General features: G+C 38.7%; 1 protein-coding gene across 2 annotated transcripts; it reads left to right on the top strand.

Moving 5' to 3' along the window:
* The first annotated feature begins 963 nt into the window (after positions 1 to 963).
* Positions 964 to 18,509, top strand: C1H21orf91 (chromosome 1 C21orf91 homolog). 2 transcript variants are annotated; one of them, XM_035545887.2, is made up of 5 exons: positions 964 to 1,554; positions 1,818 to 1,948; positions 13,213 to 13,749; positions 16,939 to 17,001; positions 17,476 to 18,500. In XM_035545887.2, the coding sequence occupies exons 2-5, from the start codon at positions 1,825 to 1,827 to the stop codon at positions 17,634 to 17,636; spliced, it is 885 nt and encodes a 294-aa protein (XP_035401780.1). In that variant the 5' UTR covers positions 964 to 1,554; positions 1,818 to 1,824; the 3' UTR covers positions 17,637 to 18,500. The 2 variants fall into 2 exon arrangements, with proteins under 2 accessions (XP_035401780.1, XP_035401779.1); XM_035545886.2 differs by having other exon boundaries at positions 1,479 to 1,583; positions 17,476 to 18,509.
* The last annotated feature ends 8,264 nt before the right edge of the window (positions 18,510 to 26,773 follow it).

Below are 26,773 nucleotides of genomic sequence, written 5' to 3'. Positions count from 1 at the left end.
AAAGTAATTTTCCAGTGTAAGTAAACTCCTAGCTAGAACAATGTGCAATGAGGAAGCAAGGGACTTGGGAGGAAATATGTATAGGTATACATACATATAAACAACATCATGGGTACTAATTAAGGTTGCTTGGGGTTTTTGTTTTGTTTTGTTTTCATAGTTTTGCACCTGAAACTTTTCCCTTCACTATTTTCAGTGCAATGACCTCTATATTTTAAAGTGATTGTTCTTACAAGGAAAGCAGTTCAGTTGCTAAGAGCCATACTGTTTCCCACACGTCATTTGTTAACAAGATTCATAGCTTTTTCACCATTGGATTTCACAGCTGCGGATACACAGTGGCAGTGGGGTGTTAAGACTCAATAGTCTTTGGATTTATATCAGATTCTGGAGGGGAAAATACACCCATATTTATAGATAGTATAATCCCTCCTCGTCATCTGCCTAGTTTCTCCTTTCTGTTTGTTTTGTTTGTTTTTTAAATCCTCTGCTCCAGGCTTACATCTCTTTCTGTCTGAATATTACTTTTGCAATTAAGCCAGGCTGCTGCTTCTTTGCCACCCTTCAGGTTTATGAAAAAAGCAGCCAAGGGAAATGGAAATGCTGTCCCTCTCGCAAGTCCAGTGCCATGCAGTGGGAAAAACAATTGGAGGAAGATTTCAGGAAGCTCTGGGATGAAATATGTTCTGCTGCCCTCTCACAGAAGCAAATCTAAAGTCTACGCACTACTTTAAGAGCTGTGAAGGAATGTATTAACACAGAGTGACTTTTTTTTGTCTGTTTCTTTTTGATAGAGTTGCAAAAATGCCCTGAGAAAATACAGTGAAAGTAAAAATAAACTGTAAATGATAAGCTGTAGGAAAATGTGTTTAGAGGGAGGAGATTCTGGAAGATTACGCATCTCTTTCGTACACAGCCCTACGTGACGTAACAGAAGCGTGCTGTGGGTGATTTCCTTGCACTGGGGAACTTCTCGGGAAGACACGCGCCACCAGGCGCGGTTTCACGAGCAGAGCTACCATGGTTTTACTTTCCACCCCAGTACTTGGGGCTTCCCATTACGCCCAGCACGCACACTGGAGGCCCCAGCGCTGGTCGTGCCGCTTGCATGCTCCTGTCACAACTCCTAACCGTGTTGTTATGGAACTTTCTCCTTCCCTCCCTCCCTCCCTCCCTCCCTCCCTCCCTCCCTCCCTCCCTCCACAGGCACAAGGAGTGTGAAGCAACAGCAATACCCAAGGACCAAATTTTTTATTATTTTCCCTAGAATTAGGTTAAAACAACAACATCACACACACTCACTCCCCACACACAATCGCGCGCGCGCGCGCACACACACACACACACACACACACACACACGCAGGCCCTGGGCGAGCCCAAGCGGCGGTGGCGGGCAGGGGCGCTCTCTGCCGCTGTAGCTGCTCGGAGGCCGGGCGGCGGCCGCCTCGTCCCGCCTCTCTCTCCCCGTCCCGGCCGAGCCCTTGGAGTCGTCCGGAAGCGGCGGGCGGTGCCGTGGCGGCGGACAATAGTGGGGCGCCGGCAGCGGCAGCGGGTGGGTGGAGGTGGTGCTGGAGTGTGGAGGTGAGCTGGGACTGTGCTGAGCTGGGCTGGACTGGGGGGGGACTCGGGGCGGGGGGCTGCGGGCTCGGGGCTCGCTCCGTGGGGGTTCCGGCCCCGTCGCGGCCGCGCCCCGCGGAAGAAACTTGTCCGGGACGCTGCCTCCCGGAGAGGTTGTGCTGGAGCGCGTGGCGGCCGTTGGTCGCGCTGCGGCCGTTATTAACGGCTCGCGTGTCCCCCCCTCCCCTTTCCCCCCAGGGTCAGGATGAATGAGGAGCAGTTCGTCAGCATCGATCTGGACGATGACAACGTGTGCAGCGTCTGCAAGCTGGGCACCGAGAGGGAGACTCTGTCCTTCTGCCACGTCTGCTTCGAGCTCAACATCGAAGGTAACGGGTGGTGCGCCCGGGGCTCTCTGGGGCCGCAAACCCTGGGTAAAACTCGTGGTGGGGAGACTGCCGTGTTCAGAAGTTTTCCTGCTGAGCCAGCCGGTTCGTTAGGTTTCCAGCCGGTGGTTTTTCTAGGCTTCCTAACAGAGCACCTCTTCCCTCCCGTTGGGTGTGAAGGTGTACTCGTGTTTCACCAGCCTCTGCAGCCTCGCAGTGTTTTACCTTCTGGTGCTGAGCCCTGGGGTCCGTTCCGATGGAAAGGAGCGCCTGTGCTGCCTTTATCAAAAGCTTTTGCTCAATGATCAGAGTGGGTTATATACGAAACTTACACTGCGAATTCCAAAGCAAAGTTGTTCTTGGAAGCAGATCAGTGTTTCCTTTTAAGTAGAAATAATCAAAGATCTGTTTTGTGCTTTCATAAGATAGTAATACACGCAGTATGATAAAGACTGGATTCATAGTCGAATCTCCTTAAAATTTGCCAACTGTAAAGTAGGAGTTTGGGCTCTTTTTAAAAGACCGATCTTGTAAGCATTGTCACTGGCCTCCAGAACAGTATAGATTGAGTAAAACTTGTATGCTTCTAGAGCATAAAGCCTCATTTTTCCAACAAATTTACTTATCTTGCTCCTTGTCTTCATGTCTGAAGTAAGTGTTGGGCATGAATGAACAGACTAGAACAGAGATTTCCTTTTTTAAGTCAGTTAAGTTTTTTTCTTTCAATGCATAAACGTTGTCTCTTGATTTTTTGGACAACAAAGTAAGTTGTTCCTTCTTAAACAAGTGGTGTTTGCCAGTTCTGTATGTGTGTGACCACCAGGAGTAATCTAAACTTGCACGAGGCAATTGAATGTGAAGATCCTAAAGCTGTAATGTGAATAGTCTAATTTCTTGATGACAGATAACAGGATTTGGTTTGTTTGATATATGTGAGAGTACACTGAAAGTCTGATCTAGTCTTTTTGAGGGGGAGTGTTGTGAGATATAAGCACTGTGCCCAGTGAGCGGTCTGGTTGCTTATTCTAAAACACAGAAGCATAAGACTGTCTGGAACACAGGGGACTGTAAGTGTTGTGTTCAATATACTGCTTCTATTGTGCATCTTACTTTTAGTGCATGTGTAAGTAATAGAATTTTGTTCTCACCTCACAGGAACCTGAAAAATGTATTAGCAAATCGGAATTCCTTTCAAACATAGACCCTGTACTTTTTTGATTAAAAAGTTGGGACTTTAATTTAAAAAAAAAAAGTCTTCAAGGCATTTACTAATAGAGGTGATATATATTTTAATCTGAACAATGCTTTCATGCTTGAGTAGTAATCTTCTTGCTTTTGTTTGGAAGAGAAATGCTTGTATATCTGCACTCTATCATATAAAACTCAGAGCAACTGTCTAACCTAAATCAAGATGTCAGTGTGCTTTAATTTCCTTCCTGTTTTCAAATGATAGGTTTGCAGCAAAGTTAGGATGCTTCTTTCTCTAGACTCTTTAATTAGAAAAAAAGTGTTGCCATAATTAGAATTAAGTAAACCAGTTACATTCAGAATCTATTTTTGTAGTGGAAGTGGTGAAATAAATAAAACAGAGTGCATTAAATAAATTGCTGGATGGTTGGTTGTGCTCTGTTTGAAAAGCTGTGGACTTTGTCAAAGTTTCTTGTAATGGATATTACTTTACAAAATGATCATGTTTTTTAGCTGGAACCACGTTATATTTATTTTCCAGAATTCTAAATAGACTTGATAATAGCAAAGATGTAGTCTGTGCAGCAGTATACTCTGCATAATCTTCCAGATTTTCACTTAATTTAAAAAAAGATAACTTGAACAGAATACTGATGAAAGCTCACCTGAAATTGAGGACATTATGTTCTTAATTTCTTATTTTGCATAGTTAAAGAAAAGTATTAATATCTTAGTCATTGCAGCATCAAAATACGTCAATTTCTGATATTGTCTTATGTGCTCTTTGAAAAGATGTACTGTTACTTTTATGGGGAGAGGAGGCTTAAGATCAGCAGAGGTTGTGTAAGTGACTTTGGAAAGAATCTTTAAAAGAATTTTTATCTGAACCACTGTATGAGCCAGTTCTTTACCATATCCAGGGTCGCGTTCCTTCTACTTCTGGCACATCTGTTGCATTCATCTCCTGTATTTTCCTATAACAAAGACAATGATTTATAAGTATCTAGAAGAGCAGTCTTTTGAGAGCCCAGGGTAGGGAATGAAACAGATAATTCACAGTAACTCTGAGTGTTATACTGGATGTTTTCATACCAACTTGCTGCTGATATTGTAACAAACTACACATAACGACTTGTTGCACAGAATCAACTGACTGTAAGTTGTCAACTCTGTAAACGTGCTATCTATCCCACACATAAAAAAGTGTCATTCTTGCTAATTGTTTTTATTTGAAATCATATTTCAAAATCCAGGAAATTAAAACATACTTATTCTTTTTTTATTCACATATGTTTTTAAGTGATTCAGGAAGTGAAACAGGCTATTTCACATTTATGCAATAGCTAGGACACTGCTTAAGGATTGCTCCTTTTTTGTATTGGTGTGCATCAAAGGATCTTGCAGGAGCTGAAGTATTCCTGCTGTTTGCAGCAGCCAGTGTTAACTTCTGTATATGAAATTCTGGAAGTAGTTTCCTCAATTTCATTGTTCAAAAAGATTTAGTATTCTAGTGCTTTAATGAAACCAGTGAGAAAATTCTTTTTCTGTTCCTGCCAGCATCTGGTTCCTTAAACCTGTCTGTGGTAAATCCAGGCACATGAAACGAACCTAAGCCAAAACTTAGCTGCTTGAACCCCATCTGAAGCAGACTTTCTCAAAGGTATATAAACAAAATCTGTTGTACAATAAATTGCACAAAGTCTCCAAAACACAAAATATAGTACATAGCTGCACATTATAAATAACTACTGGTAAATCTTTGTGGTTTTGCACATATGTGTGTAAAAGTTGTAAAAGTTTGTGTAGATGACACAAACTGATTCTTGATTGTCCTGGTTAAGTAAGATGAGTACTTAGAAACAAATCTGAGAACACCCCAGTGTGTAATGACTGAACAGGCTTCTTCCTGGATCAGTACTGTGATGTACAGCCTTTTACTTTCCTGATGTTTTGTGTTTTTTGTAACCTTTGTTATGTTTGGACAATAGCTTAGTAATGATGCATAATTGAAATAAACATTCAAGTTCTTTTTCTAGTCCTTTTATACAGACCCCTGTACAGAAAGCTTAGTCTGTGGTCTGCATTAGCCAAGTAATTGTTGAGTTACTGAACAAATAAAGCTAGTTATGTTGTCGTGAAAATTTTGGTTTTTGATCAGAAATATTGTCTCTATAATAATTTGTTTTTGAATACTAGATTTATAATGTTTAAATAATAGCTTATCCTAAGACCTGGTGGTTCTTACTGTGTATAGTTAATTCACATAAGCTATTGGTTTGATTGCAGCTTAGTGTTGTCTGAGCTGTGATGTCTGTCGCTGAATTTATTCAGGAGTGGTGTGTATGGATTGTAGGGCCCGTTTCTCTAAAGTTAACTGAAAGATTGATATCAAAATAAGGAGAAAAGGGAAAACAGGCATACAGAATAAACAGAAAGCCAAGAGGCAGGTTTAAACTGTCTCCTATTATGTGTCATCAACTTTTCTTGAGGAACAGGGAGAGATTGCTGTAGAGGAGAGTTTAGCAATGCTGTTGCTGTTCTTCAGTCTAAAGAAGGGGGTACAAAAGGACAATGTTTCTGTCTGTTGTGCTTGCCCTTTCAGCTCATTTAATTTGAGGATTCATGCTCAGGGAAATGATTAAAGTATGCGTAAATACCTCATTTATTCCCAAACTAGCCAGAAGGATGATTATCAGGTGATTTAGCATGTTGGGATACTAACATGATTACTTAGACTTTAAGATACACAAAGCCAATGCTCTGGGAAATGAAGCTGGTTCTGTACAGCTGTGTACTGTTTTGTTTTTCTGAGTAGGTGCAACAGTAGTAATCAACCACTGGAACAGGAAATGTTTTAAATTCATGTGTAAGTAGATTGCATAAGCCAGGAAGTGATGTCTTGTATCTCAGTTTGAGACCAGTTTCTTCTCAAGAACCATTTCATTGTAGCATGTGAAAGTGATTAAGTGGACCATGATAGTAAATATATAATACTAACAACAGATATGAAGTTAGAACTGGAGACTGGATTATAGTGGTGAAATACACACATACACTTATTTCTTGTGTTTGTATGTACATATAAACAAAAACACCTGGTAATGGCGTCCCTACAATCTGCTTTGAGATGCCAATTGCAGGAGTTTCTGTTTCCACGGGATAATATCTGTTTGTGCTGTGCTTCTCCTACTAGAAGGATGTAGCCATCTAGTCCACATTTTGCAGAGCATGGAGAGGTGGCTGGAGTGCTGGGCAGTCGTGCTGCCTGAGGGCTGCTCCGGGTTCTTTAGATACCTCTACATGGTAACACATTGTGCAACACAGATGTGTCCCTCATTGATGCACGCTCTGTGATCCTCTGAACAATGTTTGGGGAAATCCCAGCTTTGGAAGCTTAATACCTGAATGTATTTGTGCAGACATTGCGCTCGGCTCTGAAAGTTTCAAAGTTTGTAATAATCACAGTTTAGTTTTCATTATTTTCATAAAAGGTGTATTTATCTTATCCTGTTTTATGCTATCATGTCGTAAGGCAGAATTGTTTAAAAAGTGTCAGTTCGGGGTTTGTAAGAGAAATGAAACTGTAATGAATGGGAAAAATCTGTTTGTTTGAGCTGATTTTTATGTACTGTTTCGCTTATCTGTCACTGCTGACTATGATACCATCTTGGAGAATACTAACTGACAAGCAAACTGGCTTGCTTCCTTTTGTGTTTAGAGGTGAAAAACAGCTGAATTGTAAATGACAGGAGTTGAAACCAAAATCTGTATTGCAGGCCTTCTAACATGAAAGACGATGTGGGGAGTAGATAACCCAGTAGTTACACTGGTTAATGTTAAGTATAGTTATGTTTCCATGATCCTTTAAAGTGTGGAGAGACTTGCAGCATTTTAAGCAATTTCAGCGTAAGATCTAGTGCATTCTAGTCTCAAGACTGAGGCAAAGGTGCTATAAACAAATCTGTCTTAGCTTTTTTGTATGTTAAGGTCTATAAAATCTTGTGTAATGTCCTCATTCTTCATTCTCAGTGTTCATCTTTGAAAAACGTGGTTTTGTTCTTAAAAGTTGCAAGCACTCAAAATTCACGTTTTTTTCCCCGCTTATGCTGTACAGAAGAATATCTTACTGAAATAAATTAGGTTATAAGATGTAGCTGAGAGGTTTAGAAACTGCTGTCTTACTTCCATTCTGTTCTAAAGTGTCTTTTTTTTTATGCTAATAAAATAACAAAACTTGTTATTGTGGCAACAAAAGCTAAAAACTTTCATCGTTGTCCTTTAGGGTAGACGGATGAAAACTTGTTGTAAGGTAGCATTTGCGGTCCAGAGGCATGACTCATTTCTGCAACTTGAATGGACTTGTGGAACTAGCTGCAGCTTCCAGTAAACCTCTTAGCTATGAGTTCAAGTTCAAACGTAGTTGGAGATGCTTTCTTAATCCTTTGAGTGCCATGTAAGTATTGCTGAGTAAACAGAGCTGTGTGGCTAGTTCTAAAACTATGTTTATGAACTCTCTAACCGAGGGAAGTTTGTACATGCAAGCAAGTAATTTGAGCAGGTAACGTTACTTACCCTGGCATCATCCTGAATACAGAAATACTGTCTCATGGCTTCCATTCTCTTCCAGGTCAGCTTAGTAGATTTCTCTTACGAAGTGAGGCATATCTGACATAGTAGTTTCTGTAGTAAAGTTTTCAGCAGAATGCATTGGCTCATCTCATACAGTAGAAAAATCTCTTCCTAGATAGTAGCTTATAGGGAATGTGAATTTTGAAAATATGCTTAAAGGCTCAGTTGGATTTATGTTGTCCTATATAGGATGTTTGCTATGTGGCAAAGTACATGTAAGTTGATAGAAATGTAATGGGAGGTTTTGAGTACACACTTGATGAATGGGGAACACTGGCTTTATCAAACAAAAGCGAAGAGAGAATTTTAATTTATGAAAAAGATAATATCTAGTCGTTACTGTTTGTCTGCTTTTGGAATTTAATGAATGGCACTGGCATTTTTCCTTCCAGCTAATCTAACAAATCAGAAGATTTAAATGAAACTGCGTGCATACACTTGAAAATAGTATTCGGCTTTAAGTCCCGTGAGGCAGATGTATTGGAGATAAGTCTGTAATGGCCCCATTTTTCAGTGTTGGCAGGATTGTACAACTGGAGAATAACACGTCTCCCCATCCACTGTCATTTAGATGTGAGGGTGACCTACTGTCACATTTCGCTATGGGCTGGTTTTATTTAATGTATTTTGAAGAGGTCTTGGGGCAAGAGCCCTCCTCGTACAGCAGCCTGAGTGATCTGACTAGTGGATGGACATGAACGTTTATGTCCATCAAGCAACGTTTTGGGAAGCATTTCCTTCCGTGTCGCACGTCCTAGTCCTGCACACAAGATAAAATCAAAATTGAGCTTGTCTGGTCTTAATGTTTTCAATGGAGATAAGTAGTTGTTCAGGGGCTGTTTCAGAGGCCGGTAAAAACATTGGTGTTTCAAGAGCAGTACTGTGTAGTCACAGAAGACAGCTGGGGAGAGCAGTAACTGGAATGTTTCAGGAAGTCAAAGCCAGTGCATCCTGTGAAAATCCCCAGAACTGACTGATAGACATTAGTCACACATCCACACTGATATTACTTGTTGTGAAGTACAGAAGTCTTACTTTTATTTGTCTCTGTGTTCATAGTGTTAAAGTAGTCTGTTCTCTAAAACTGAATTATCTTTGTGTCATTTAATCCATGTCAGTTTACCAGGTGGTAGATTTTTCTGAAGTGGTGATGAAGAAAAATACAGAGTATTACTTCTTTGTAAAAAGAAATAAGCATCTTTTCTGCCTCATAAAGCTGATGGTATTGCCCAGAAGAGAAGGACTTATGCCAAAGGAAAGTACTCTTAGTTGGTGCAATTCTGGTAGGTCATTGCTAGTCTGTGCTGGCACAGCAGCTACTGTGAATCCTCAGATCCTAGGATAAGATTCTAAAATGTTAGTGGCAGATGTTATGCACATCCTCTGTGTGGGAAGGGACTGTCACCTTAGTACAACAGAGAGAATGTTTTTTGTGTATGTTTGGTAACGTAGAAATTCACACCAGGTTTGTGAAAGCTGAAGCAATTCTGCTAGCCTAAAGACAACGTCCAAACCGCTTTTATGTTTTCTGTTCCTTAGTTTATTGAAGAGTATCTAGATAGAACCACAGTAGGGTAAGAGAAGGGGGTGGTTGTAAATTCTGAAGTGGGATGGGTTTTTTATTCTTGTAGATTAGAAGCTTTTGTAATAACTGGCCCTATGTTCAGAAATAGTGCTGTTATGGCTAGTATCCTGTGGCTTATAAATAGCAAAACTTAAACTTTTGAAGGAATATTTTTTTTTTCTTCTGTAATAGGTGGGCCTGAAATTAGCAACTGTTATTACTGCGTTCTGAAAACTTCATTTCTTTGAGCAGCATGCCTCTGGAGTGGGAAAGTTAACGATGCTCAAAACTCTTCTGGAAGATAAACTTAGCAGTAGGAAAGACTGTTAAATTGCTTTAAGTTCATGTCAGAGACATAAAAATCAGATGGGGCTTCATAAAGCCATGCTGCAGTTTCTCTTGTTCTGTATGACTGATAATTGTGTGTTTTCTATTTTGAGTAGTCTTACACCCTCTGGGAAAGAAGAGGTCATGCCTGGAAAATGGTCCAATTAAAGAATGATGAGACTTTCAGTGGTGTGGGTTTTATTTTCTTCCTGTTGTTGTTTTATTCATACAATAGTCTTCTATCTTGCTGAAAGCCAGATTCACAGCAATAGGGAATTGTTTAACATCTGCAGTGAAGATGAAATGTGCAAGCCTTGGAACCTGATCTGTGTCCCTTAGCCAGCTGCATTTCTACTCTAGGATTTCCTATACGCTTTCTAGTAGAATTTGCTGGGGTTTGTCAGCACCTAATCCGGGCTGGGATTCTCTGCTTCTGTCTTCTGAAGGGTCAACCTCTGAATAAATGTGTTTGGAGTGTTGTATTAAAAAATTATCAGGATAGGGCTTCTTAGAGCAATACATGAAAATTCTGTGTAGTGTAACATACTTAGTTCAAATGTGTGTTTCATATCTGAATTTATTTTCCAGAACACTTACAAAGAAGCTTTTGAGACTTCTATATCATTAGCAGCCCCGTAAACTATTTTAAGACTATAGAGCTCACGTGTATTTGGCTTCAAATATTTCATATGGGAGCCCGAGGTTTTTACCTGTGCTTGACTATGAGTGCATATGTAGTTTTGTGTACTCAATATCCAATTTTTAAAAATATTTAATATTCTTCTAGAATGTTTTTTCATTGTACTTCTGTTTCTTACTTGTCCTTCTTCTGCTTTGTAAACAGAAGTTACCGTAGTCTGTCAATCAGTTGGTAGTACTTACTAGTTTATTTTCATACATTTACCATTTAATGTGTAAATCTTAATGCCCCAAAATCAAAGAGCATTTTAAAAGAACAACATTTATAAATTTGTTTGCTCTAATGCTGATTAGAACTTGTTTCTGGACAAGTAATGTGTTACTTTAATGGAAATAAAAAGGCAGAAATCCTCAGATGTGTTTTTTTTAACTTAAGTGAAGCTGTAGTATTCTGTCATTTGTTGTGCAAGTGTTTCTCTTGTGATTGACTCAGAGGGGATAGTGTGTATACACAAGGAAGCATAGCCTCACAGCCATGGGCTGTCAGCCATGCCAGACAGAGGAGCTAAGTGCAAGAGGCCATGCCTCGGGAACTAGTGCTGGGAGTATTTCACTGAACTAGCAAGACTCTATTCTTGTGTTTTTATTAAAAATAGTGTTGTAGTTCTTCCCCCCAGTTTTGGGGGGATGGGGTGGGCTGGGAGAAGGGTAGGAGTAAAGCAGGTAGTAGAACCTATTAAGAGCCAGGAACTAGAATCAGTCCGTGCAAAACTGTGTTTGCCCCAGACATCCTTAACTGTGCTTTCTGTGGTTCCCTTCTGTTTCCTTCACCAAATCTTCAAGTATTTGCTTTAGACTGGATTTCTCTGTCCTGTCACTAGAAGACATTGACTTCATTCATTCATTCATCTTAGGATGAAATTGTTAGGTGGGTTCCTGAGAGCTACTGTATGGAAAATTGTACAAGACTTTTATTCCTTCCAGTCTGTTGAAGTTCTCTGTAAGTTTAAAACAAACCAAAAAAAACTACAAAGAATCACTTGGGTAAAGCAAAGAGCATTGAACAAATTACTCTTAGTTTTTGTAGGGTTTGAAATGTGACTGTCTTACAACTTCAATTGACAGTGTTTTCTGTTTCTTCATGGCTTAATGATTTAGTTTATATAATACTACCCAAGTTAAACATCCTTGCTATAATCATACTGATAAGCTCTGAAGATAAATGACTTGCCTTTCCTTGTTTTCACTAGAAATGTTTTTGTTTGTTTGTTTTTGTTGTTATTATTTTAAAGTCTCTAGAGGGGGAGAGAGAGAGGAAAATAGCCATTGCAAGCAGACAGATTATTTAGAGTTTAAGAAGTTAGTGTATTAGTGGGATTAGTGGATGTTTGTTTGCTGAAAGAGGTTGAAAGATTTTTGAGGTGCTGGGTGAGAATCTTGACTTTATAACTATGGAGGTGACACCTGTAATTTGTACTTTGTTTCCTTCTTGAAAACTGCCTCTGGCTAGGATTTGGTTTTTTGTTTGCTTCAATACTTAGTTCCTGGACAGAAGGAATATCTGTTTTCATTACTTTACCTTTATCCTCTGCTGCTGAGTACAAAATAAATTCCACTCTCATCATTTTTCATTGTCCACTCTTCTCATTTTTGACCTATAAATTGTATGTACACTTCTGTGAACATGGCCAGAACAGTAACGGTTCTGAGTTTCACTGATGTCTACAGAGTAGAAAATAAAGAAAAATTATAATGGCTCATCTCCATGTTTTACCTCCCAAATATGGAACATCAGTTACCAGTACGTGAGAGATTCAAAATAAAGTGCTTGGATTTGTTTTCAGGACTTTAATATTAAGAATCTTACCTTTGTTGACTTCAGTAAGCATTGGACACTTTCAACTAGTGGTTCTCAGAAATGCTTTTTGTTGTTTGTAATCAGGGACGTAACTGTGTTACGTATTTTTTTTTGTTCATATTGGGAACCTCCCAGGTAGTGTACTGAGTGAGATAAGCCAGACTACTCAGTATTCTTAACGCGGGTACTGAATCTACTGCATAGGTAAATCTGAACAAAAATAAGTATTCACTGAAGGTGAAAAAAGTTATTTTGTAGTGGAGTACTATTCACTTCATGAAACAGTAATTTCTCATGCCATCTGTCTTAACAACTGTTGATCTTCACAGATTGTGTTCCTTTTTAACATGTCAATCACTATCAATTACTTTTGAGGTTTGAGTAAATTACCTGCTGTAGCTATTTGAATAGTCTTTGAAGGAGGACAAGCAAAGAGAAGAACAAGCATCCATGTTACATGGAATTAATTTCAAGGCAGTTTAATGTTGGCAAATGTCAACAGTGCTAGAACTCAATTCTCAAGCTAGGCTACAGGCTTGTACTAATGCAAAATAATAAACTGTGACCAAAGTCTGAATTATGTTTCAGCACTCGAAACAAACCTGGGTGCTTCAATATCTGTGAACCAGATGGCTCAAAACATTATACATAGAAGATAATTGCTAGAATGGCTGCTATCAGATTGCTCTTCAGTATTGTTCAGTGGAAATGTCTGATATGTAGTTAGAATTACTTAGGACAAATTATAAACGTCTGTATAGCTTTCATCCAATATGTATGCGGCTGGCATCTTGCTTCATCTGTGTTATCACGTAGGAGGCGCATGGAGGTAACCTGCGAGTCCCGAGTCCTGCACTAGAGATTACTAGGGTGAAGGATTTGAGATTGGGTGAGATTTCAGATCATTTAGGTTATCATCACATACCAGGTTTACTTCAATGATGGGACTGTTAATATGAAAGCATCACTTAATATTTTATTTTATTGGTTGCTTGTGAATAAAGGTTTTGAAAAAATAGTTTAAATAAACAGTAAGTGAACTCTGTTTTATTGTCTTTACAGGAGTACCAAAGTCAGATCTTCTACATACAAGATCTTTAAGGGGCCACAGAGACTGCTTTGAAAAATTCCACTTAATAGCAAATCAGGACTGTCCGCGGTCAAAGCTCGCTAAAAGTACATATGCAGAAGTAAAAAATATCTTGAGCAAAAAAATTAACTGGATCATACAGTATGCACAAAACAAGGATTTAGACTCTGACACTGAAAGCTCAAAAACATCCCAACACCCGTTTTTTAACTTCAGACATCAGACTGATAGAAAATTACTCCCACAGTTTGACTCCCCAGTACCTAGATACTCTGCAAAATGGATAGATGGAAATTCCGGAAACATCTCAAGCTGCTCACAAAATCTTTTAGAACAAAGAGAATCCTCTGATTTCAGACTTGGTATGTTACAAGAAACAGGTGCTACATTCTGCTGCAACAATGTTTTGTGGTCTAATCACAGCCAAGCCCAAAAACCAGAAAAAGCTGAAAGTGATTCATGCACTGGTGTTCCTCATCACAGGCATCCTCATTACAGCAGGGAAGAATGTAAGTATATATCTATTTACATGCAGCCTCGCAAGCCGGGGGGCACCTTCTGAAATATCTCTTGACCACTGTATGTTACCACAGGGCATTAATTCACAGCCAGAAATGCATCTTTTAACAGTTCAGAATTACTGTGAAATCTGTGGGAAAATGTGGTTACGTAGTTAAGTAGATAGTTTTTGTGGGTGGAAAGGTGGGTTTTTGTTCACTTTCTGTTTTTTTTAACTTTCCTGATAGTTATACACCAAAGCGATACACGGTCTGTCTAATTTATGTTTTAAAGAAAGGATACAGTTGATTGCAGTCAGTCTTTAATACGTCAATTGTGACAGTCACGCTCCTGCTTATGCAGACTATTAAACTCCTGAAAGCAACCATCTTGTTGAACATCAGTAGTGTCTGGAGCTACCTTTTGGATAGAGCTGCCCTAAACAATAGAGGAAACTAGAGGTAAAGTAGCAGAGCAAACCTGTGAAGCAACATATAGAATTCAACGTTCTTAAAGTAGATTCTCCATGTGCACTTCTAGATTTTTTTTCTTCTGCCTGTTGAGCATAAGAAAAAAAAATAAGTTTTCCTGTTATTTCAGAAGAAGGTCACTGGAAGAGTCTTCAGACATACATTTAGGTTATTGTAGTCTTTAGAACCAAGTTACATAAGATGTGTCAAGTGCAAGTTCCTACAGATCCATTCAGTTACCTTGATGTTTCTGAACAGTTCTTAGTCCTAAACTAGCATACATTAACTCTTACTTTTGTAAATGAGGAAAGTAATTGGAGAATGTTTCTGAATTTCAAAAGACCCAAGAAAGAAGATGAAAAAGCTAGTAAAATGTTCAGTGGAAAACTTAGATAATGGAAAAAAAGGTAACAACAGAATTTGGAATGAGAGAGTGAGAGAAAGGGGTGCTGTAAAATTTGGAATTGGTTTCTTTAGACTCCCACTTTTAATAAACTAACAGAACTTGTCCTTGTAAAGTTTGGTTATTTCTCATTCCTTACAAGACAATTTTAACTGCTGTATGATGTTTTTTATTGCATTTGTAGTAAATTAGCAGTCGCAGTGCCATAAATCAAACCAGATATGCTGTGCTGTTTGACCACCTGTCCTCTGGAGTCATAAATTGGAATTAAATAAATCAGAACAGCATTTAACAGAGGAATTATGAAAGCTTGACCTGGTTTATGGGGTTATCTAACTGAAGTTAGTCACTTTGAATTTATCTCTCTGATCTTAGGACAGAGGAATATAAAACTCTTTTTGAGCGCAATAACATTTTTTTTCCTATCTGCTATGACTGCATCATATACTTTTAAGGCATTTTTGCTTTGTGTTTTAAGTAATTAATTTTAACATTATTTATCTTTTCTGCCTTGTAAGATATTCATTTGGAAACTTTGTGCTTATATAAAGTTTATTTTAGAGAAAAATCTAGTAGGACTTTCTATGCCAAAATTAGGTCCATTCTTATTGCAGCACCAGCACTGTAACAGCGTAACATTCTATTTAAAAAATATTGTTAATGTAACTGTACATAGCTTGGTCAGTATTTCTTAAATTTCCTCAGCTGTGCATAGAAAAACTTACTTAAATTTAGTATTCTGTTCCTGTATCAGAGTTATGTGACATAACAAAGACCTGTCCTGATATAGGTAAAGAGGGGGGAAATGTGTGAACCTGCCTACCTGCTGCAGCTAATGAAATGTTGATGAAAATAATGAAATAGAAAGTGACTTCTTACCCCTGGGTATAGAAAGAAGGGAAGACTTATTGATTTTTTTTTTGTTCCTTTTTAATTATTAATTACCGTATTAAATCTGATCAGACCTTTCATGGACCTTAAAACGCATCAACTTAAAGTATGGTGATTTGTGAGAAAATCTGTTCTATTGAGCTGAAGGTTAGGAGGAGCTCTGCTGTAATCGGCTGTTGGAGGAGACAGGTGGATCTGTTCTTCTGTTAAGTGGCCTTATGTCTTGAGCAGCTACAAGCAGGCTATCTTAGCTGTTGCCAAATTCTTTAGTTTGGCAAGAACAAGAGAAAGTTAATAACCACAATTGCGAGATGTGAGAAAGATTGGAAGAGAAGGCTTAGCATAACAGAATAGTCTTTTGGGTAAGTAAAAGTCAGCCTCGTCAGAACTTGTTTTAAAATTAACAATACAGAAACTTCTGGTGTTCAAAAATCCCTGAACAAAAGCTGTGTGATTGCAGTATGGTCCCCGCCCTGAGGTGTGCAGTGAGCTTTGCTAAGCTGCAGCACTCAGGGGCAGGATTTACAAGGTCTTAAAGTTTGTTTCAGCATCCCGTAACCTCCTGTGTTGGCCAGGCTTGTCAGTTTTTACCATCCTGCCCTGGGGCATTTCAGCAGTAGATGTGGCACCAAGCTCTGCCCACCACACCTGGGTTGAGGGACTATTAGGAAGGAGGCCTTTGCTGCTTTGCTTGCTACTGTTGATTGAGATCTGTGTAGAATACTTTCGAAATTCCCTCCTTTGAGGTTTAAAGTGCATTTTCTCCGAGGATGAGCAGCGTGCGTGTCTTAGAATAGTCTTATATATATAGGAGGAGTTTTGAATGATGCAGAGGGTCTTTTAGTTCTCATTAGGAATGTAGCAGAAGAAAGTGAGAAGTAAACTTTATATTTTCTTCATTGTTTATCACCGAGTTACAGTATGGAAACTGTATACAGTATTTCTATATGCATAAGGCACAAAACTTAATAGGTAACAGATGTAGCTGCATGCTGAAAAGTCTGTTCAGAAGCAATTTTCTAAGGGCTTGCAAATGAAGCAGGACTCGCTTCAGTAGTTGTCCACTTGCCTGCAATTAAACAGATGTACTTGCAGGGATAACACTGTGGAAAACATGTTTTGCTGTCAGAACTGAAGTCCAAGAAGTGTTAAAAGGGGATAAGCAATTCTCATTCTAGACACTTGTATTTTGAGTGCCTGAGCTTGCATCTTCTTGATGCCAAGGAAGGGGCTTTCCTATGGAATAGATACTTGTCTATGTCAGCATAAGAAAATTTTCAAACTTTCCAAAATTGCTAATAAACAGTGTGGCCTCTAATTTACTGTCACACACCTGTTGATCATTTGAAAGCAAATAAAAACAATTTGATAAAATGGCAATCTGTTTAGAGGTACTTATGTTACTTTGGAAGTGATAACGGATTTTATTCTTACAGTGAATATGATGACTCCTGGAGAGTTAAAGCAACTTAATGAAAAACTTCTCAAGCAAATCCAGGGTGAGAATTTTTTGGTACTCTTTGTTTTGCCTTTGTGCTGCTTTGTGGTAAATAAAATCTTGTTTAAAAAGAATCTGTAATGGCTTTGCTATCAGTTAAGTTTGGAATTGAGATCTCATTACATCTAATTCCTACATAAAGCAAGAAGCTTCTGTGTGCTTTTATTGTGTAACCTTACTGGGTGAAACAGATTTGCACTTAATGTGTATTTTTGTTATATATGTATTTTTTTGCCATGGATTCAATTTCGTTTCAAGTTACAAATTGTTCCACCTTGACTTGGGTCACCTAAAACAAAACTGGAGATCCTGTTCAGTTTACAATGCATATACCAAGCTGTGCTGGAACTAAACAATGTTCTTGTGAGTGAGCCACTTAAATATCTGTGCCTTTTTAATAGTAATGTTCACCATTACTTGTTATCCCTATAAAAGTAGAGTGATGAAGTGCATTAACCTAATAATGTTCTTGCAGATGTGTTTGAGGAGCTGACGCAGCAAGTCCAAGAAAAGGACTCTTTGGCCTCAGAACTGAATGTCCGTCACATTGCTATTGAGCAGCTGCTGAAGAACTACTCCAAATTGCCATGTCTACAAATGGGCCGTGCAGGAATGAAAACAAATGTCCCCATATAATGGGAATACAACTCGTATCCCCTGTATAGCTAACTTTCCCTGATGGCTTTGGTAACTGCTACACAAATATTTAGAAGCTTTTGAGGAAACTTGGGCAGCTTGCTCTTTGCATTCCTAATCCATAAGGAGTCTTATTTTACCACTTTGGTTTTAACAGAATAGGCAAATATCATAGGTATTAAAATCACTGTAATAAGGCCTATTCCCACTCTGGATTTTTTTTTTTTTTTTTGCCCATAAAGACGCATGAGGCTTGAACTGACTTTTGTTTTGTTGATAATAAAATTGTTTCTAACAAGGAATGACCTGAAGCCTGTAAATCTGCCTACTTTATACAGAGGAAAAAAATGAGTTTTGATCAGATCTGATCATGTTACATCCAAGAGAGCTTTAAGGGAAGAACAGTATTAATGAAACACATTTTCTTATTTATTACAAGCAATATTTTATTATTGAAATTTTATACTAAATATTACTATTTTAGGTACTTTTCCAGATCTCTTTATAAAATGTTTGAATTACTCTGTGTAATGTTTATACCTTGTGTATGATTGTTTATCCTTTTTCAGGTCAGTATCTTTCATGATACAATTAAAAAAAAAAATCTTGTTTCCCAAAGAGATGAATTTCACATGTTAATTCACATGAATTTCACATGTGCATCACTTATTTTTTATCAAATTTATAAATGAAGTGAAGAATTTAGTTCATGAGATGTTTAAAAAAAAAAGAGAAAAAGCACAGCACTTCCGTTAAAAAAAAAAAATCCATACTTTGGATTTAATACATAAAAGTTGTTTTTGTATGTGTGAAATTTTCAATGCTGAAAAAATGATTTCAAAGAAACTAAATAAATTTGTAATACTACAAATCCGTGTTGTGTTTTCTATAACGTTGGATCCAAGTGTGATAGGACTTTCATTTTTACATTCTAAAAAAGCAGAGACTATTCTGTTTTATAACTTGTATCAGTTAATCATACTGAAAAATTCAAGTTAATCTTTGCTGAAAAGACTGGAGAGTTATATTTGTATAAATGAAAGTTAGAGAGTTAACCTGAAAAAGTCAGGGATGGAGGGCAGAGACTCCCCCTTCCCCCAAATGTAGTCTTTGTGCTTTCAGACTTTAATGACTTCATGTGAAAGCAGGGAATGTTTAGCAGGAAGAAAGGTTTAGATTTGGTTTTAACTTAAACTTTAGCTTAATTTGCACTTTTTTTTGATTGCTCTACCTGACATCTGAACTACATAGGACAGGTTTATTAATGCTTTCCTTGTAATGCAGTTCTGGATGGGCCCTCTGAGGATTTTGGAGCAGCATGAGAGAGGATGCAGGGACTTGAACTTGTCTCTCCAAGTATTTAATGGTGTAGGAGGGGAAAATACGGGTGGTTGTGTATTGCTTGCATGCAAAAGTGGTCCTATATAAGTAAACGTGTACTAGCTAATCTGTGATTGTGGTTCTCAGAGGATGGATTAATCTCCATATGCAAGTCTATTAATACAATACTAAGATGGCTGCAAGTATAATGTGAGAGCAGAAATACCATCATTGCTTACATCTGTGAAAACAATCATCACAATCTGAAACAGACTGAATCTAAACATTCCCAGCTGTCTGATTAGACTGTGATGAGGATTTGAATTTCGGTTCACATGGTAATGAGGGGCTCTGAAGGAGTAAGTTGTACTTCCACTCTTGATGTTTCCTTCTGTAGGAATTAGAAGCATAGCATCCACATGGAGTCCTTCCTACTATCTTTCCATGTATTTTATTTTTGTTACATTAGATTAGCTTTTTGTTGAAAGCAAGGTGAGGGGAATTATTTTGTTTTTAAGGTAGATTATCACAAGGAAGGATAACTTCTAGGGCCCAGAAGCCATGGAAACACATGTACTGTTTTTATACTTTGCCCTTGATCTGACTGTGAGTCAGGGGAAGAGGAAAGCAGAATCACAGAATCGTCTAGGTTGGAAGAGACCTCCAAGATCACCTAGTCCAACCTCTGACCTAACACTAACAAGTCCTCCACTAAACCATATCACTAAGCTCAACATCTAAACGTCTTTTAAAGACCTCCAGGGATGGCGACTCAACCACTTCCCTGGGCAGCCCATTCCAATGCCTAACAACCCTTTCTGTAAAGAAGTTCTTCCTAATATCCAACCTAAACTTCCCCTGGCGCAAGTTTAGCCCATTCCCCCTCGTCCTGTCACCAGGCACATGGGAGAATAGACCAACCCCCACCTCGCTACAGCCTCCTTTAAGGTACCTATAGAGTGCGATAAGGTCACCCCTGAGCCTCCTCTTCTCCAGGCTGAACAATCCCAGCTCCCTCAGCCACTCCTCATAAGACTTGTTCTCCGAATCCCAGCATATGTGCTTAAAAGAAAACCTACCTATAGGTTAGCTGCCGCTGCTGTTTCTTAAGCCCAAAGGGAAATGCTGCAGGTTCAGAGGGGTTAGCGTGTGCCCCAGCTGCCTGGCAGCTCTGACCTGGAATTGCTGCCGTGTATCATTTTTCTGTAGCCCCAAAGGAGTTCAAGAAGATAGATGTGGTTGTGCTCTTGGGTGTTCGGGTTCAAAATAAAGTGCTGTAAGAAAGTGCTCACACCATCACATGCATGGGATTTCTTTCCTCATGACTTCCCTGACTTTCACTGAGAAATCTATCTGGTGTAAATCTTGCTTCAAATTTTGAATTGTTTCTCTACAAGAAATGTAGATCCTTAGGGTATTCAGTCACAAGGTTATGCATTTTGAGTGAGTGGTAAACAAGCTTTACCTAAGGGGAAAAAAACAATTGTGTTTGCAAAAGTGGTGTTTGTGGCTATGAACACCTATCAAATAATAAATAGCCAGTGTGAGAGTCTTAGCAGCTTAAAATTTACTGGTTTTTATTTGCACTGCAAACTATTGCTTACTGAAAACGGTAGCAAAAACTGCCTGGAAAATGGTGTACTTTATAAAAAAAAAAAAAAAAAACCTTCATGAAGTGCTCTCTCAAAACAAGCAGAATTGCTACTGATTCCTCCTCCCCAGCCAATTCCTAGTAGTAAAGGGCAAAAACTGTGTTTTTTTGTTTGTTTTTGAGGGGGACGGAGGGAATGTCATTTTGTTTTTGTTTCCTTTGTTTTTTCCTTTTACAAAGGGATGCATTACTGGTAAAAATGTTCACTGAAACTGAATCTGAAAACCTTTTGTTACTTTATTTGTATTGCAGTGCCTGGAGACCCCAACAATGAGAACACAGCTGGATCTAAGGCTCAGTAAGACAGTAATTAAATTCATGAGGAGGAGTCTTGTTTGATCAAAATGAGATCCTTATGAGTATAAAAGAGCAGACCACAAAGTTAGATCCATTTAAGAGCTTAATCTGTTATTTCCATGCAGATTTTTTTTTTATTTTATTTTTTTTTTAGGACCAACTCAGTAACCGCATTATGAAAACATTGCTCTCTCCCTTTTTCCTTGGTTGAGTTCTCATGTTGGGCTTGATATTCAGTTAGCACCCCGAATGGTAATGCATGCTCTGGTTTCCATGCCAACAAGCCATTTCCAGAAAGTGGGCAGGGGGTTGGGGCTTGTTGCTGCTTTTTATTATATTATTATATTAATCAAACCCTAGGAGCAGAATTGATTTTTTTGTTTTTGCTAGAAATATTTCTTCCATATAATGTTTTCTAGATAATGCAACTGTTCATGTCAAAATTGGAAATGCAAATTACATATAGTAAATATGTATTAGATTGCAAGGACGGTAAAATTGGTTTTGCAGTTGTAAGATTTAGGTTGACTTATTTAAATACTGAGACTTAATTTTGAGGAAAAAATAATAAAGCAATCAGTTAATTTATTTTCATATTAACATATTGCTTGCTTTATTGTTTTTTCCCCACAATTGTTGTTTTTTAAAATGAATAAAATGTTAATTTTCTAGGTTTTACTGAATATAAAGTCAGTGATGTACAGCTGAAGCAACATTAAGGAAACTCTATTAACTGCAATAAAGCTTTCAAATTAAGTTGGGTCATAAGAAAACTTCCACAGGATAGCTCTGGTTTTAAAATGTCTCAAAATCATCATTTTCTAGCTAAAGAAAGAAAGGGGTTAAACTTACAAAGACTAAAAAATGTGTTTTTTATAAAAAATTCTTTTTATTGTGTTGTGGGAAGCATCCATCTGTTTTGCAGTGATTAAATCTTTGCATCTCTTGGTTCAAGATTTTTAAATGTTGATTTCATAAGAATATGTTACATTAAGAATTGGTATTTGGATAAAGGGAAGTAGGAATGCAGGAAGCAGTAGTTCTCTAGGCAGATTAAATTCTGCAGTAGGGGGAAAAAACAAAGATGCTGCTAAATTACTGTTGTTTGGTAGTGTAATAATAACGTGAGTCAATTGTGGATCCCACTGTGAAATGAAAGGCAGAATTTTATTGCTTTTTTCTCCATCATTTATTTCCTATACAGTGCCCATCACCAGAGAATTCTGAAACCTGCAAGAAATGTCTTGTAGTCACTTGTTTATCTACCATCTGCTTAAAAGTTTATTAAAAGGATTGTTTTCCTCTATTAGTGAGAACAAGTTAATTTGCCAGTTGAAAGCACAGTTGTGTAAGTGTTGAATTCTTTTCCATAGGCCTATCCTAAGGTAAACATTTTTGACACCTCCTTGTGCTTGCCTGTACTGACTTTCTCCATTGCCATGAAAAGCCTGAGAAACACCATGTTTTTTCTGTGAGCACAAACCACAAAAAGTTCAAAATCATAGTTAACTTCTCAGTGACTGTAATACCTGAACCTAATTTCCCCTTTGCCTCTCCAACACGTAACTTGCCGTCTCAGTAACCCACCAGCTCTCCACAGGTCCCCAGCACAGCTGCCTAACCCAGGCACAAGCTCAAAACCTCACCACCATGTGAAACAGCTGTGAGAAAGTTTGTAGACAGAGGAGAGGTAAAATTACAGGCTGAGGTAGGGCTGTTGACAGGTGACATGTTGGTAGCTAAACAATTCAAGAGTAAGGCATGAATGTGAAAAAGTACAAAATCCTGAAGAAAGGAAGGGTGCCAAGTCCACGTCGGGTTGGTCAGGTTGGTGGTGCTGGCAGCATCGGTGGCTGTGGGGGACGTGCAATCTCAGCAGTCCCCATGCTCTGCAGCTCCACTCTGCTCCCAGCTCCACCATTCCTCCACCCCCGCCATGCATGATGCCTGCCTGGTCAGCACAGACTCTTTGGGCATCTTACCAGGGCATCGTCATGCTGATGCTGAGCCAAGGAGCTCAGTAAGCATGTGAGAGAAACAATAAATAATTGCTTTATTCTTTAAGTTGTGTGTATCTCATTTGCAGGGCTACAGTTGGCCAAATACACTGACGCAAGTAGTAAAAGCTGTCTGCATTTGTACAACAAACACAGTAAGTTTGCAGGTATCTTGCAGGTACATCTTGCAGGTATATTATTTCATGCTGGCTGAACCTGAGCTAAGCACGCAGCAGATGTCCTTGATGCCACATATGCATATCCATGCTACAGGTCAAATACTTCAGAAAACAAACAAACAAACAAAAAAACTGACTGCTATGTATGGGTCATGCAAGTTTGCAGTGAAGGTGATCTCTTACAAAAAGTTAAAATTTGTTTGTGTACAGAGACAAAAATATTCTAAAGGTGAAATTTAAAGTTGGCACTAAATATGCAGCAGGTGTGCTACTGGTGCATCTGAAAAGCAAAAATCTTGATATTTCATTTGCAATAGCGTACCTACGAGCGCCTACTCTAGCAGAGTTAACGTGCACTTTTTGTGCATTCTTTATCTTTTGAAGTTATGTGGTTAAACTTCAACTTTGTTGTTATTATTATTATTTATTATTATTAAAAAGAGGGGAAAAAACGGCAATACTCCTTCATAGTCTTTGGCTACTGGAAGTGCCTGAAGGAAGATCAGGTCAGGCAGTTTATCATAAGACAAAAAAGAGCCTCCCCGCAAGCTAAAGAAAATGTTTAAATTGCATTATTTTCAGGAAGATAGCATTTGGCACTGATGAAAAGTGTGTGTGTTCTTAAAAATCACCTAACATAGGAAGGCTTATGCAGTTCTATGCGCATCTGTCCTGTTCTCTCATTCTGCCCCAGTAGCTCATGACACCGGAACAGGCTGCCCAGGGAAGCTGTGGATGCCCCATCCCTGGAGGTGTTCAGGCCAGGCTGGATGGGGCCCTGGGCAACCTGGTCTGGTGGGAGGTGTCCCTGCCCATGGATGGTCTTTAAGGTCCCTTCCAACCAGAGCCATTCTATCATTCTATAAATATTTGCTAATTTTACTTGATAGAAAATTGACAGCTAAAAATATAATAGAAAACTAAAAATCTCACCATCTTTACAAGGTTATGTGACTCAAGGAGATTTTTATGAAGCCATCTACAGGTGTTCCACTTAGAAGGAAAAAAAGTCTGCAGGATAAGGTCACACCAAAGCATCCACATGGAGAGCATGCGTGCATGTGTGTGCACGTGCCCCAAGCACAAGGAAAGCTTTGCTCAGTGTTTGGGATATTCCCAAGGAGTCATCACAAGGTAGTGAGCAAAAAAGCTTCATTTCTTAACCGCTGCAACTGTGGTGACATCATGAGATGTTCCAATGCTCACATGCCCAAGTGCAGTCCCATCAAGCCAAGACCAATGCACTGCATTTCTGATCTATTTCCTGCTGCGGGTTGAAGCGGCAGCAGGGCAGCTCCTGCTGGGTTGCCGAGACAACCTTGTGATGTCACCTTTTCAGAATGCATTGGATCTATAGGTCATCATGCCATCAGAAAGGGGCATTAGGTGGACCAGCGATGCGTCACTTAAGCTGCCCTTCGGCAGCAGCAGAGTCTCTGTTAAACTTGCACAGCTGCCCTTGGCCATCTGTAAGGAATGGCAGAGGAACACCAACTTACCAGGAGGTACGTCCCACTAAACGCTTTTCTTTTCAGGATGTCGCACACAAGAAACGAGATTAACAAGAAGAGTACTTAAATCTGATGCAAAAACACCATGAGAATTTGGACTGTTTTGTAGGATCATCATTTCTCAGCAGGTTTAAAATCTGACAGGACCCAATGATGCCTTTTCCAATTCTTTAAAATGTACTCTGTATTAGCCTAGCATTTGAAACACACCCTCACTATAGCATTTAGTTTTACTCACAACAACGTAATTAATGCAAGTTCAGTCCAAGCCCCAAATATTCCTAGGGTGCTTCATTGACTCCAGATAAAGATGCCTCTGAGTAAAATCCTCAGCAGTAACAAAATGCCTACCAAGACTGATCCTGGAGCAACTTGTCTGTAAACCTCTGCTACAACAGTTTCAGGATCTTTATCATCATCTTCATCCATATTGCAGAGGTAGATTGCAATGCTGAGGGACCAAGCAGAAACAGGTTATTGGCTAGAGGTAACTTTTGCAATCTCAGTTGCATGGTACAGTCTAAAACAATTTGTTACTTTTTTTTTTTCTTTTACTTCTCACTTGGCTGCTTTAGTTCATTGATATTAGTATGGAGAAGAGTGAGTGCAGGCATCTGCACAGCTATATTCATAAAACGAATGATATAAATCATGTAGTTAAAATTAGAAAATAAGACTTTTTTTTCTACCTCTTATTTGCAAGTGTTTAAATATTTATTGTGCTTTTCTGCGTGTTTGGCATGCATGGGAATCAGTGTGCCTGTTGGTTCTGTGGTCAGTCTAGAACATAGGAGAATTTAATGGCTTCTGGTAAGGATACACAATACCCCTGCATATAGCACGTGATTATACATAGAACAGTAATTGTTGCAAAGCATTGACCATTATATCCCATAAGTGAAGAAACAGGGCTAAAGATTGGGTTAGGCAGCCAAGGGCAGCCTAACTTCTTTTCGTTAGCAACATTGGTTTGGTACAGACTCCTCAGCAGAATAGTTCTAATAATTCCTCTTTTTAAGATTTAATTTTTTCCTTCCTAATATAATAGGAAAAAAAACAAAAGTATTCTGTGAAGCCAAATGCTGGCTTTAAGTGATAGGCTTTCCTTAATCCTCCTAAAGAAAGATGAAATATTGAGAAATACTTTCCCGCTTTCTGATTTTTCAATGATTTTTGCTAATCTACTGAAGCTAAAAAATACAGTGGGAAGACAGTTTACCCTGTAACAGTTTTAAAGGTTTTTTTTTGTTGTTTTTGTTGTTTAGGTAGGAGTCTGTGGCTTCCAGTGGGTTTTTTAATTAGAATTCAATTAGAATTCAAATCCAATGCAGCTAGACTTTCAAATGAAAAGATCATAAAGTGCAAATTATTCTGTTTAGAGTTGCTCATTGAAATAAACAACGGGGGATTTCTTTCTCAAGATGTTAAAAAACATCTTAAAGATGTTAAAACATCTGAAAGATGTTAAAAAAACATCTCAAGATGTTAAAAAACATGTGTAAAAAAGTGATTTTTAAAAAGTGAATAGATGTTAATGTGGGCTGCACTTTTGAAAAATAGCAATACTTCTGTTTAACTATAGGTTTGTTTGAAGTGCCATTGCTTGAAGTTCTTTGTGTGGCTAGTCTGGAATGAGGCTCTTGTACAGGTGACAGTATTTAAGGATAGATGGGTCTTTCAGTATGGAGATAGGTGAAGGAATAATAATACAAATGTGCAATCAACTTGGGAACATGCAATATTTTTCTTCTCTCATCATGACTTAAAGGACTTGATAAGGAACAGTGTCCTCCGTAACACTGGTGCAGCTGCTGCTCAGAATAAGCTGGACTGTATTCTTTGTCCAAAAGCTCCGTCATGCAAACATAGGATGATTTGCTACAATCTTTTGATAATTACTGCTGCCACCAATGTGCAGCACAAGGCAGTGTGCAGGGCAGTGCCGGCTGGCATCTGTGAATACCGCGGCTGCGGATGCTGGGTTAGAGGAAGGGTGCTGATCGCCGTGGGGAGCTCACCAAATATCCTCTCCTCTTGCTGCTGGTAGGGTCACACTACTGGGCTGAAATTACCACACTTTTGCACAGTAGGATATTTCTAACATTATTCTCTCTTTCTAGGCAGATTAGTTGGAGCACAGCAATGGCCAAGTAACATACCTGTTTGCCATGGCTGAAGCTAT

The sequence above is a fragment of the Cygnus atratus genome, chromosome 1 (genome assembly GCF_013377495.2).
Source record: "Cygnus atratus isolate AKBS03 ecotype Queensland, Australia chromosome 1, CAtr_DNAZoo_HiC_assembly, whole genome shotgun sequence".
NCBI lineage: Eukaryota > Metazoa > Chordata > Aves > Anseriformes > Anatidae > Cygnus > Cygnus atratus.
This window is presented reverse-complemented; position numbering and strand designations above follow the sequence as displayed.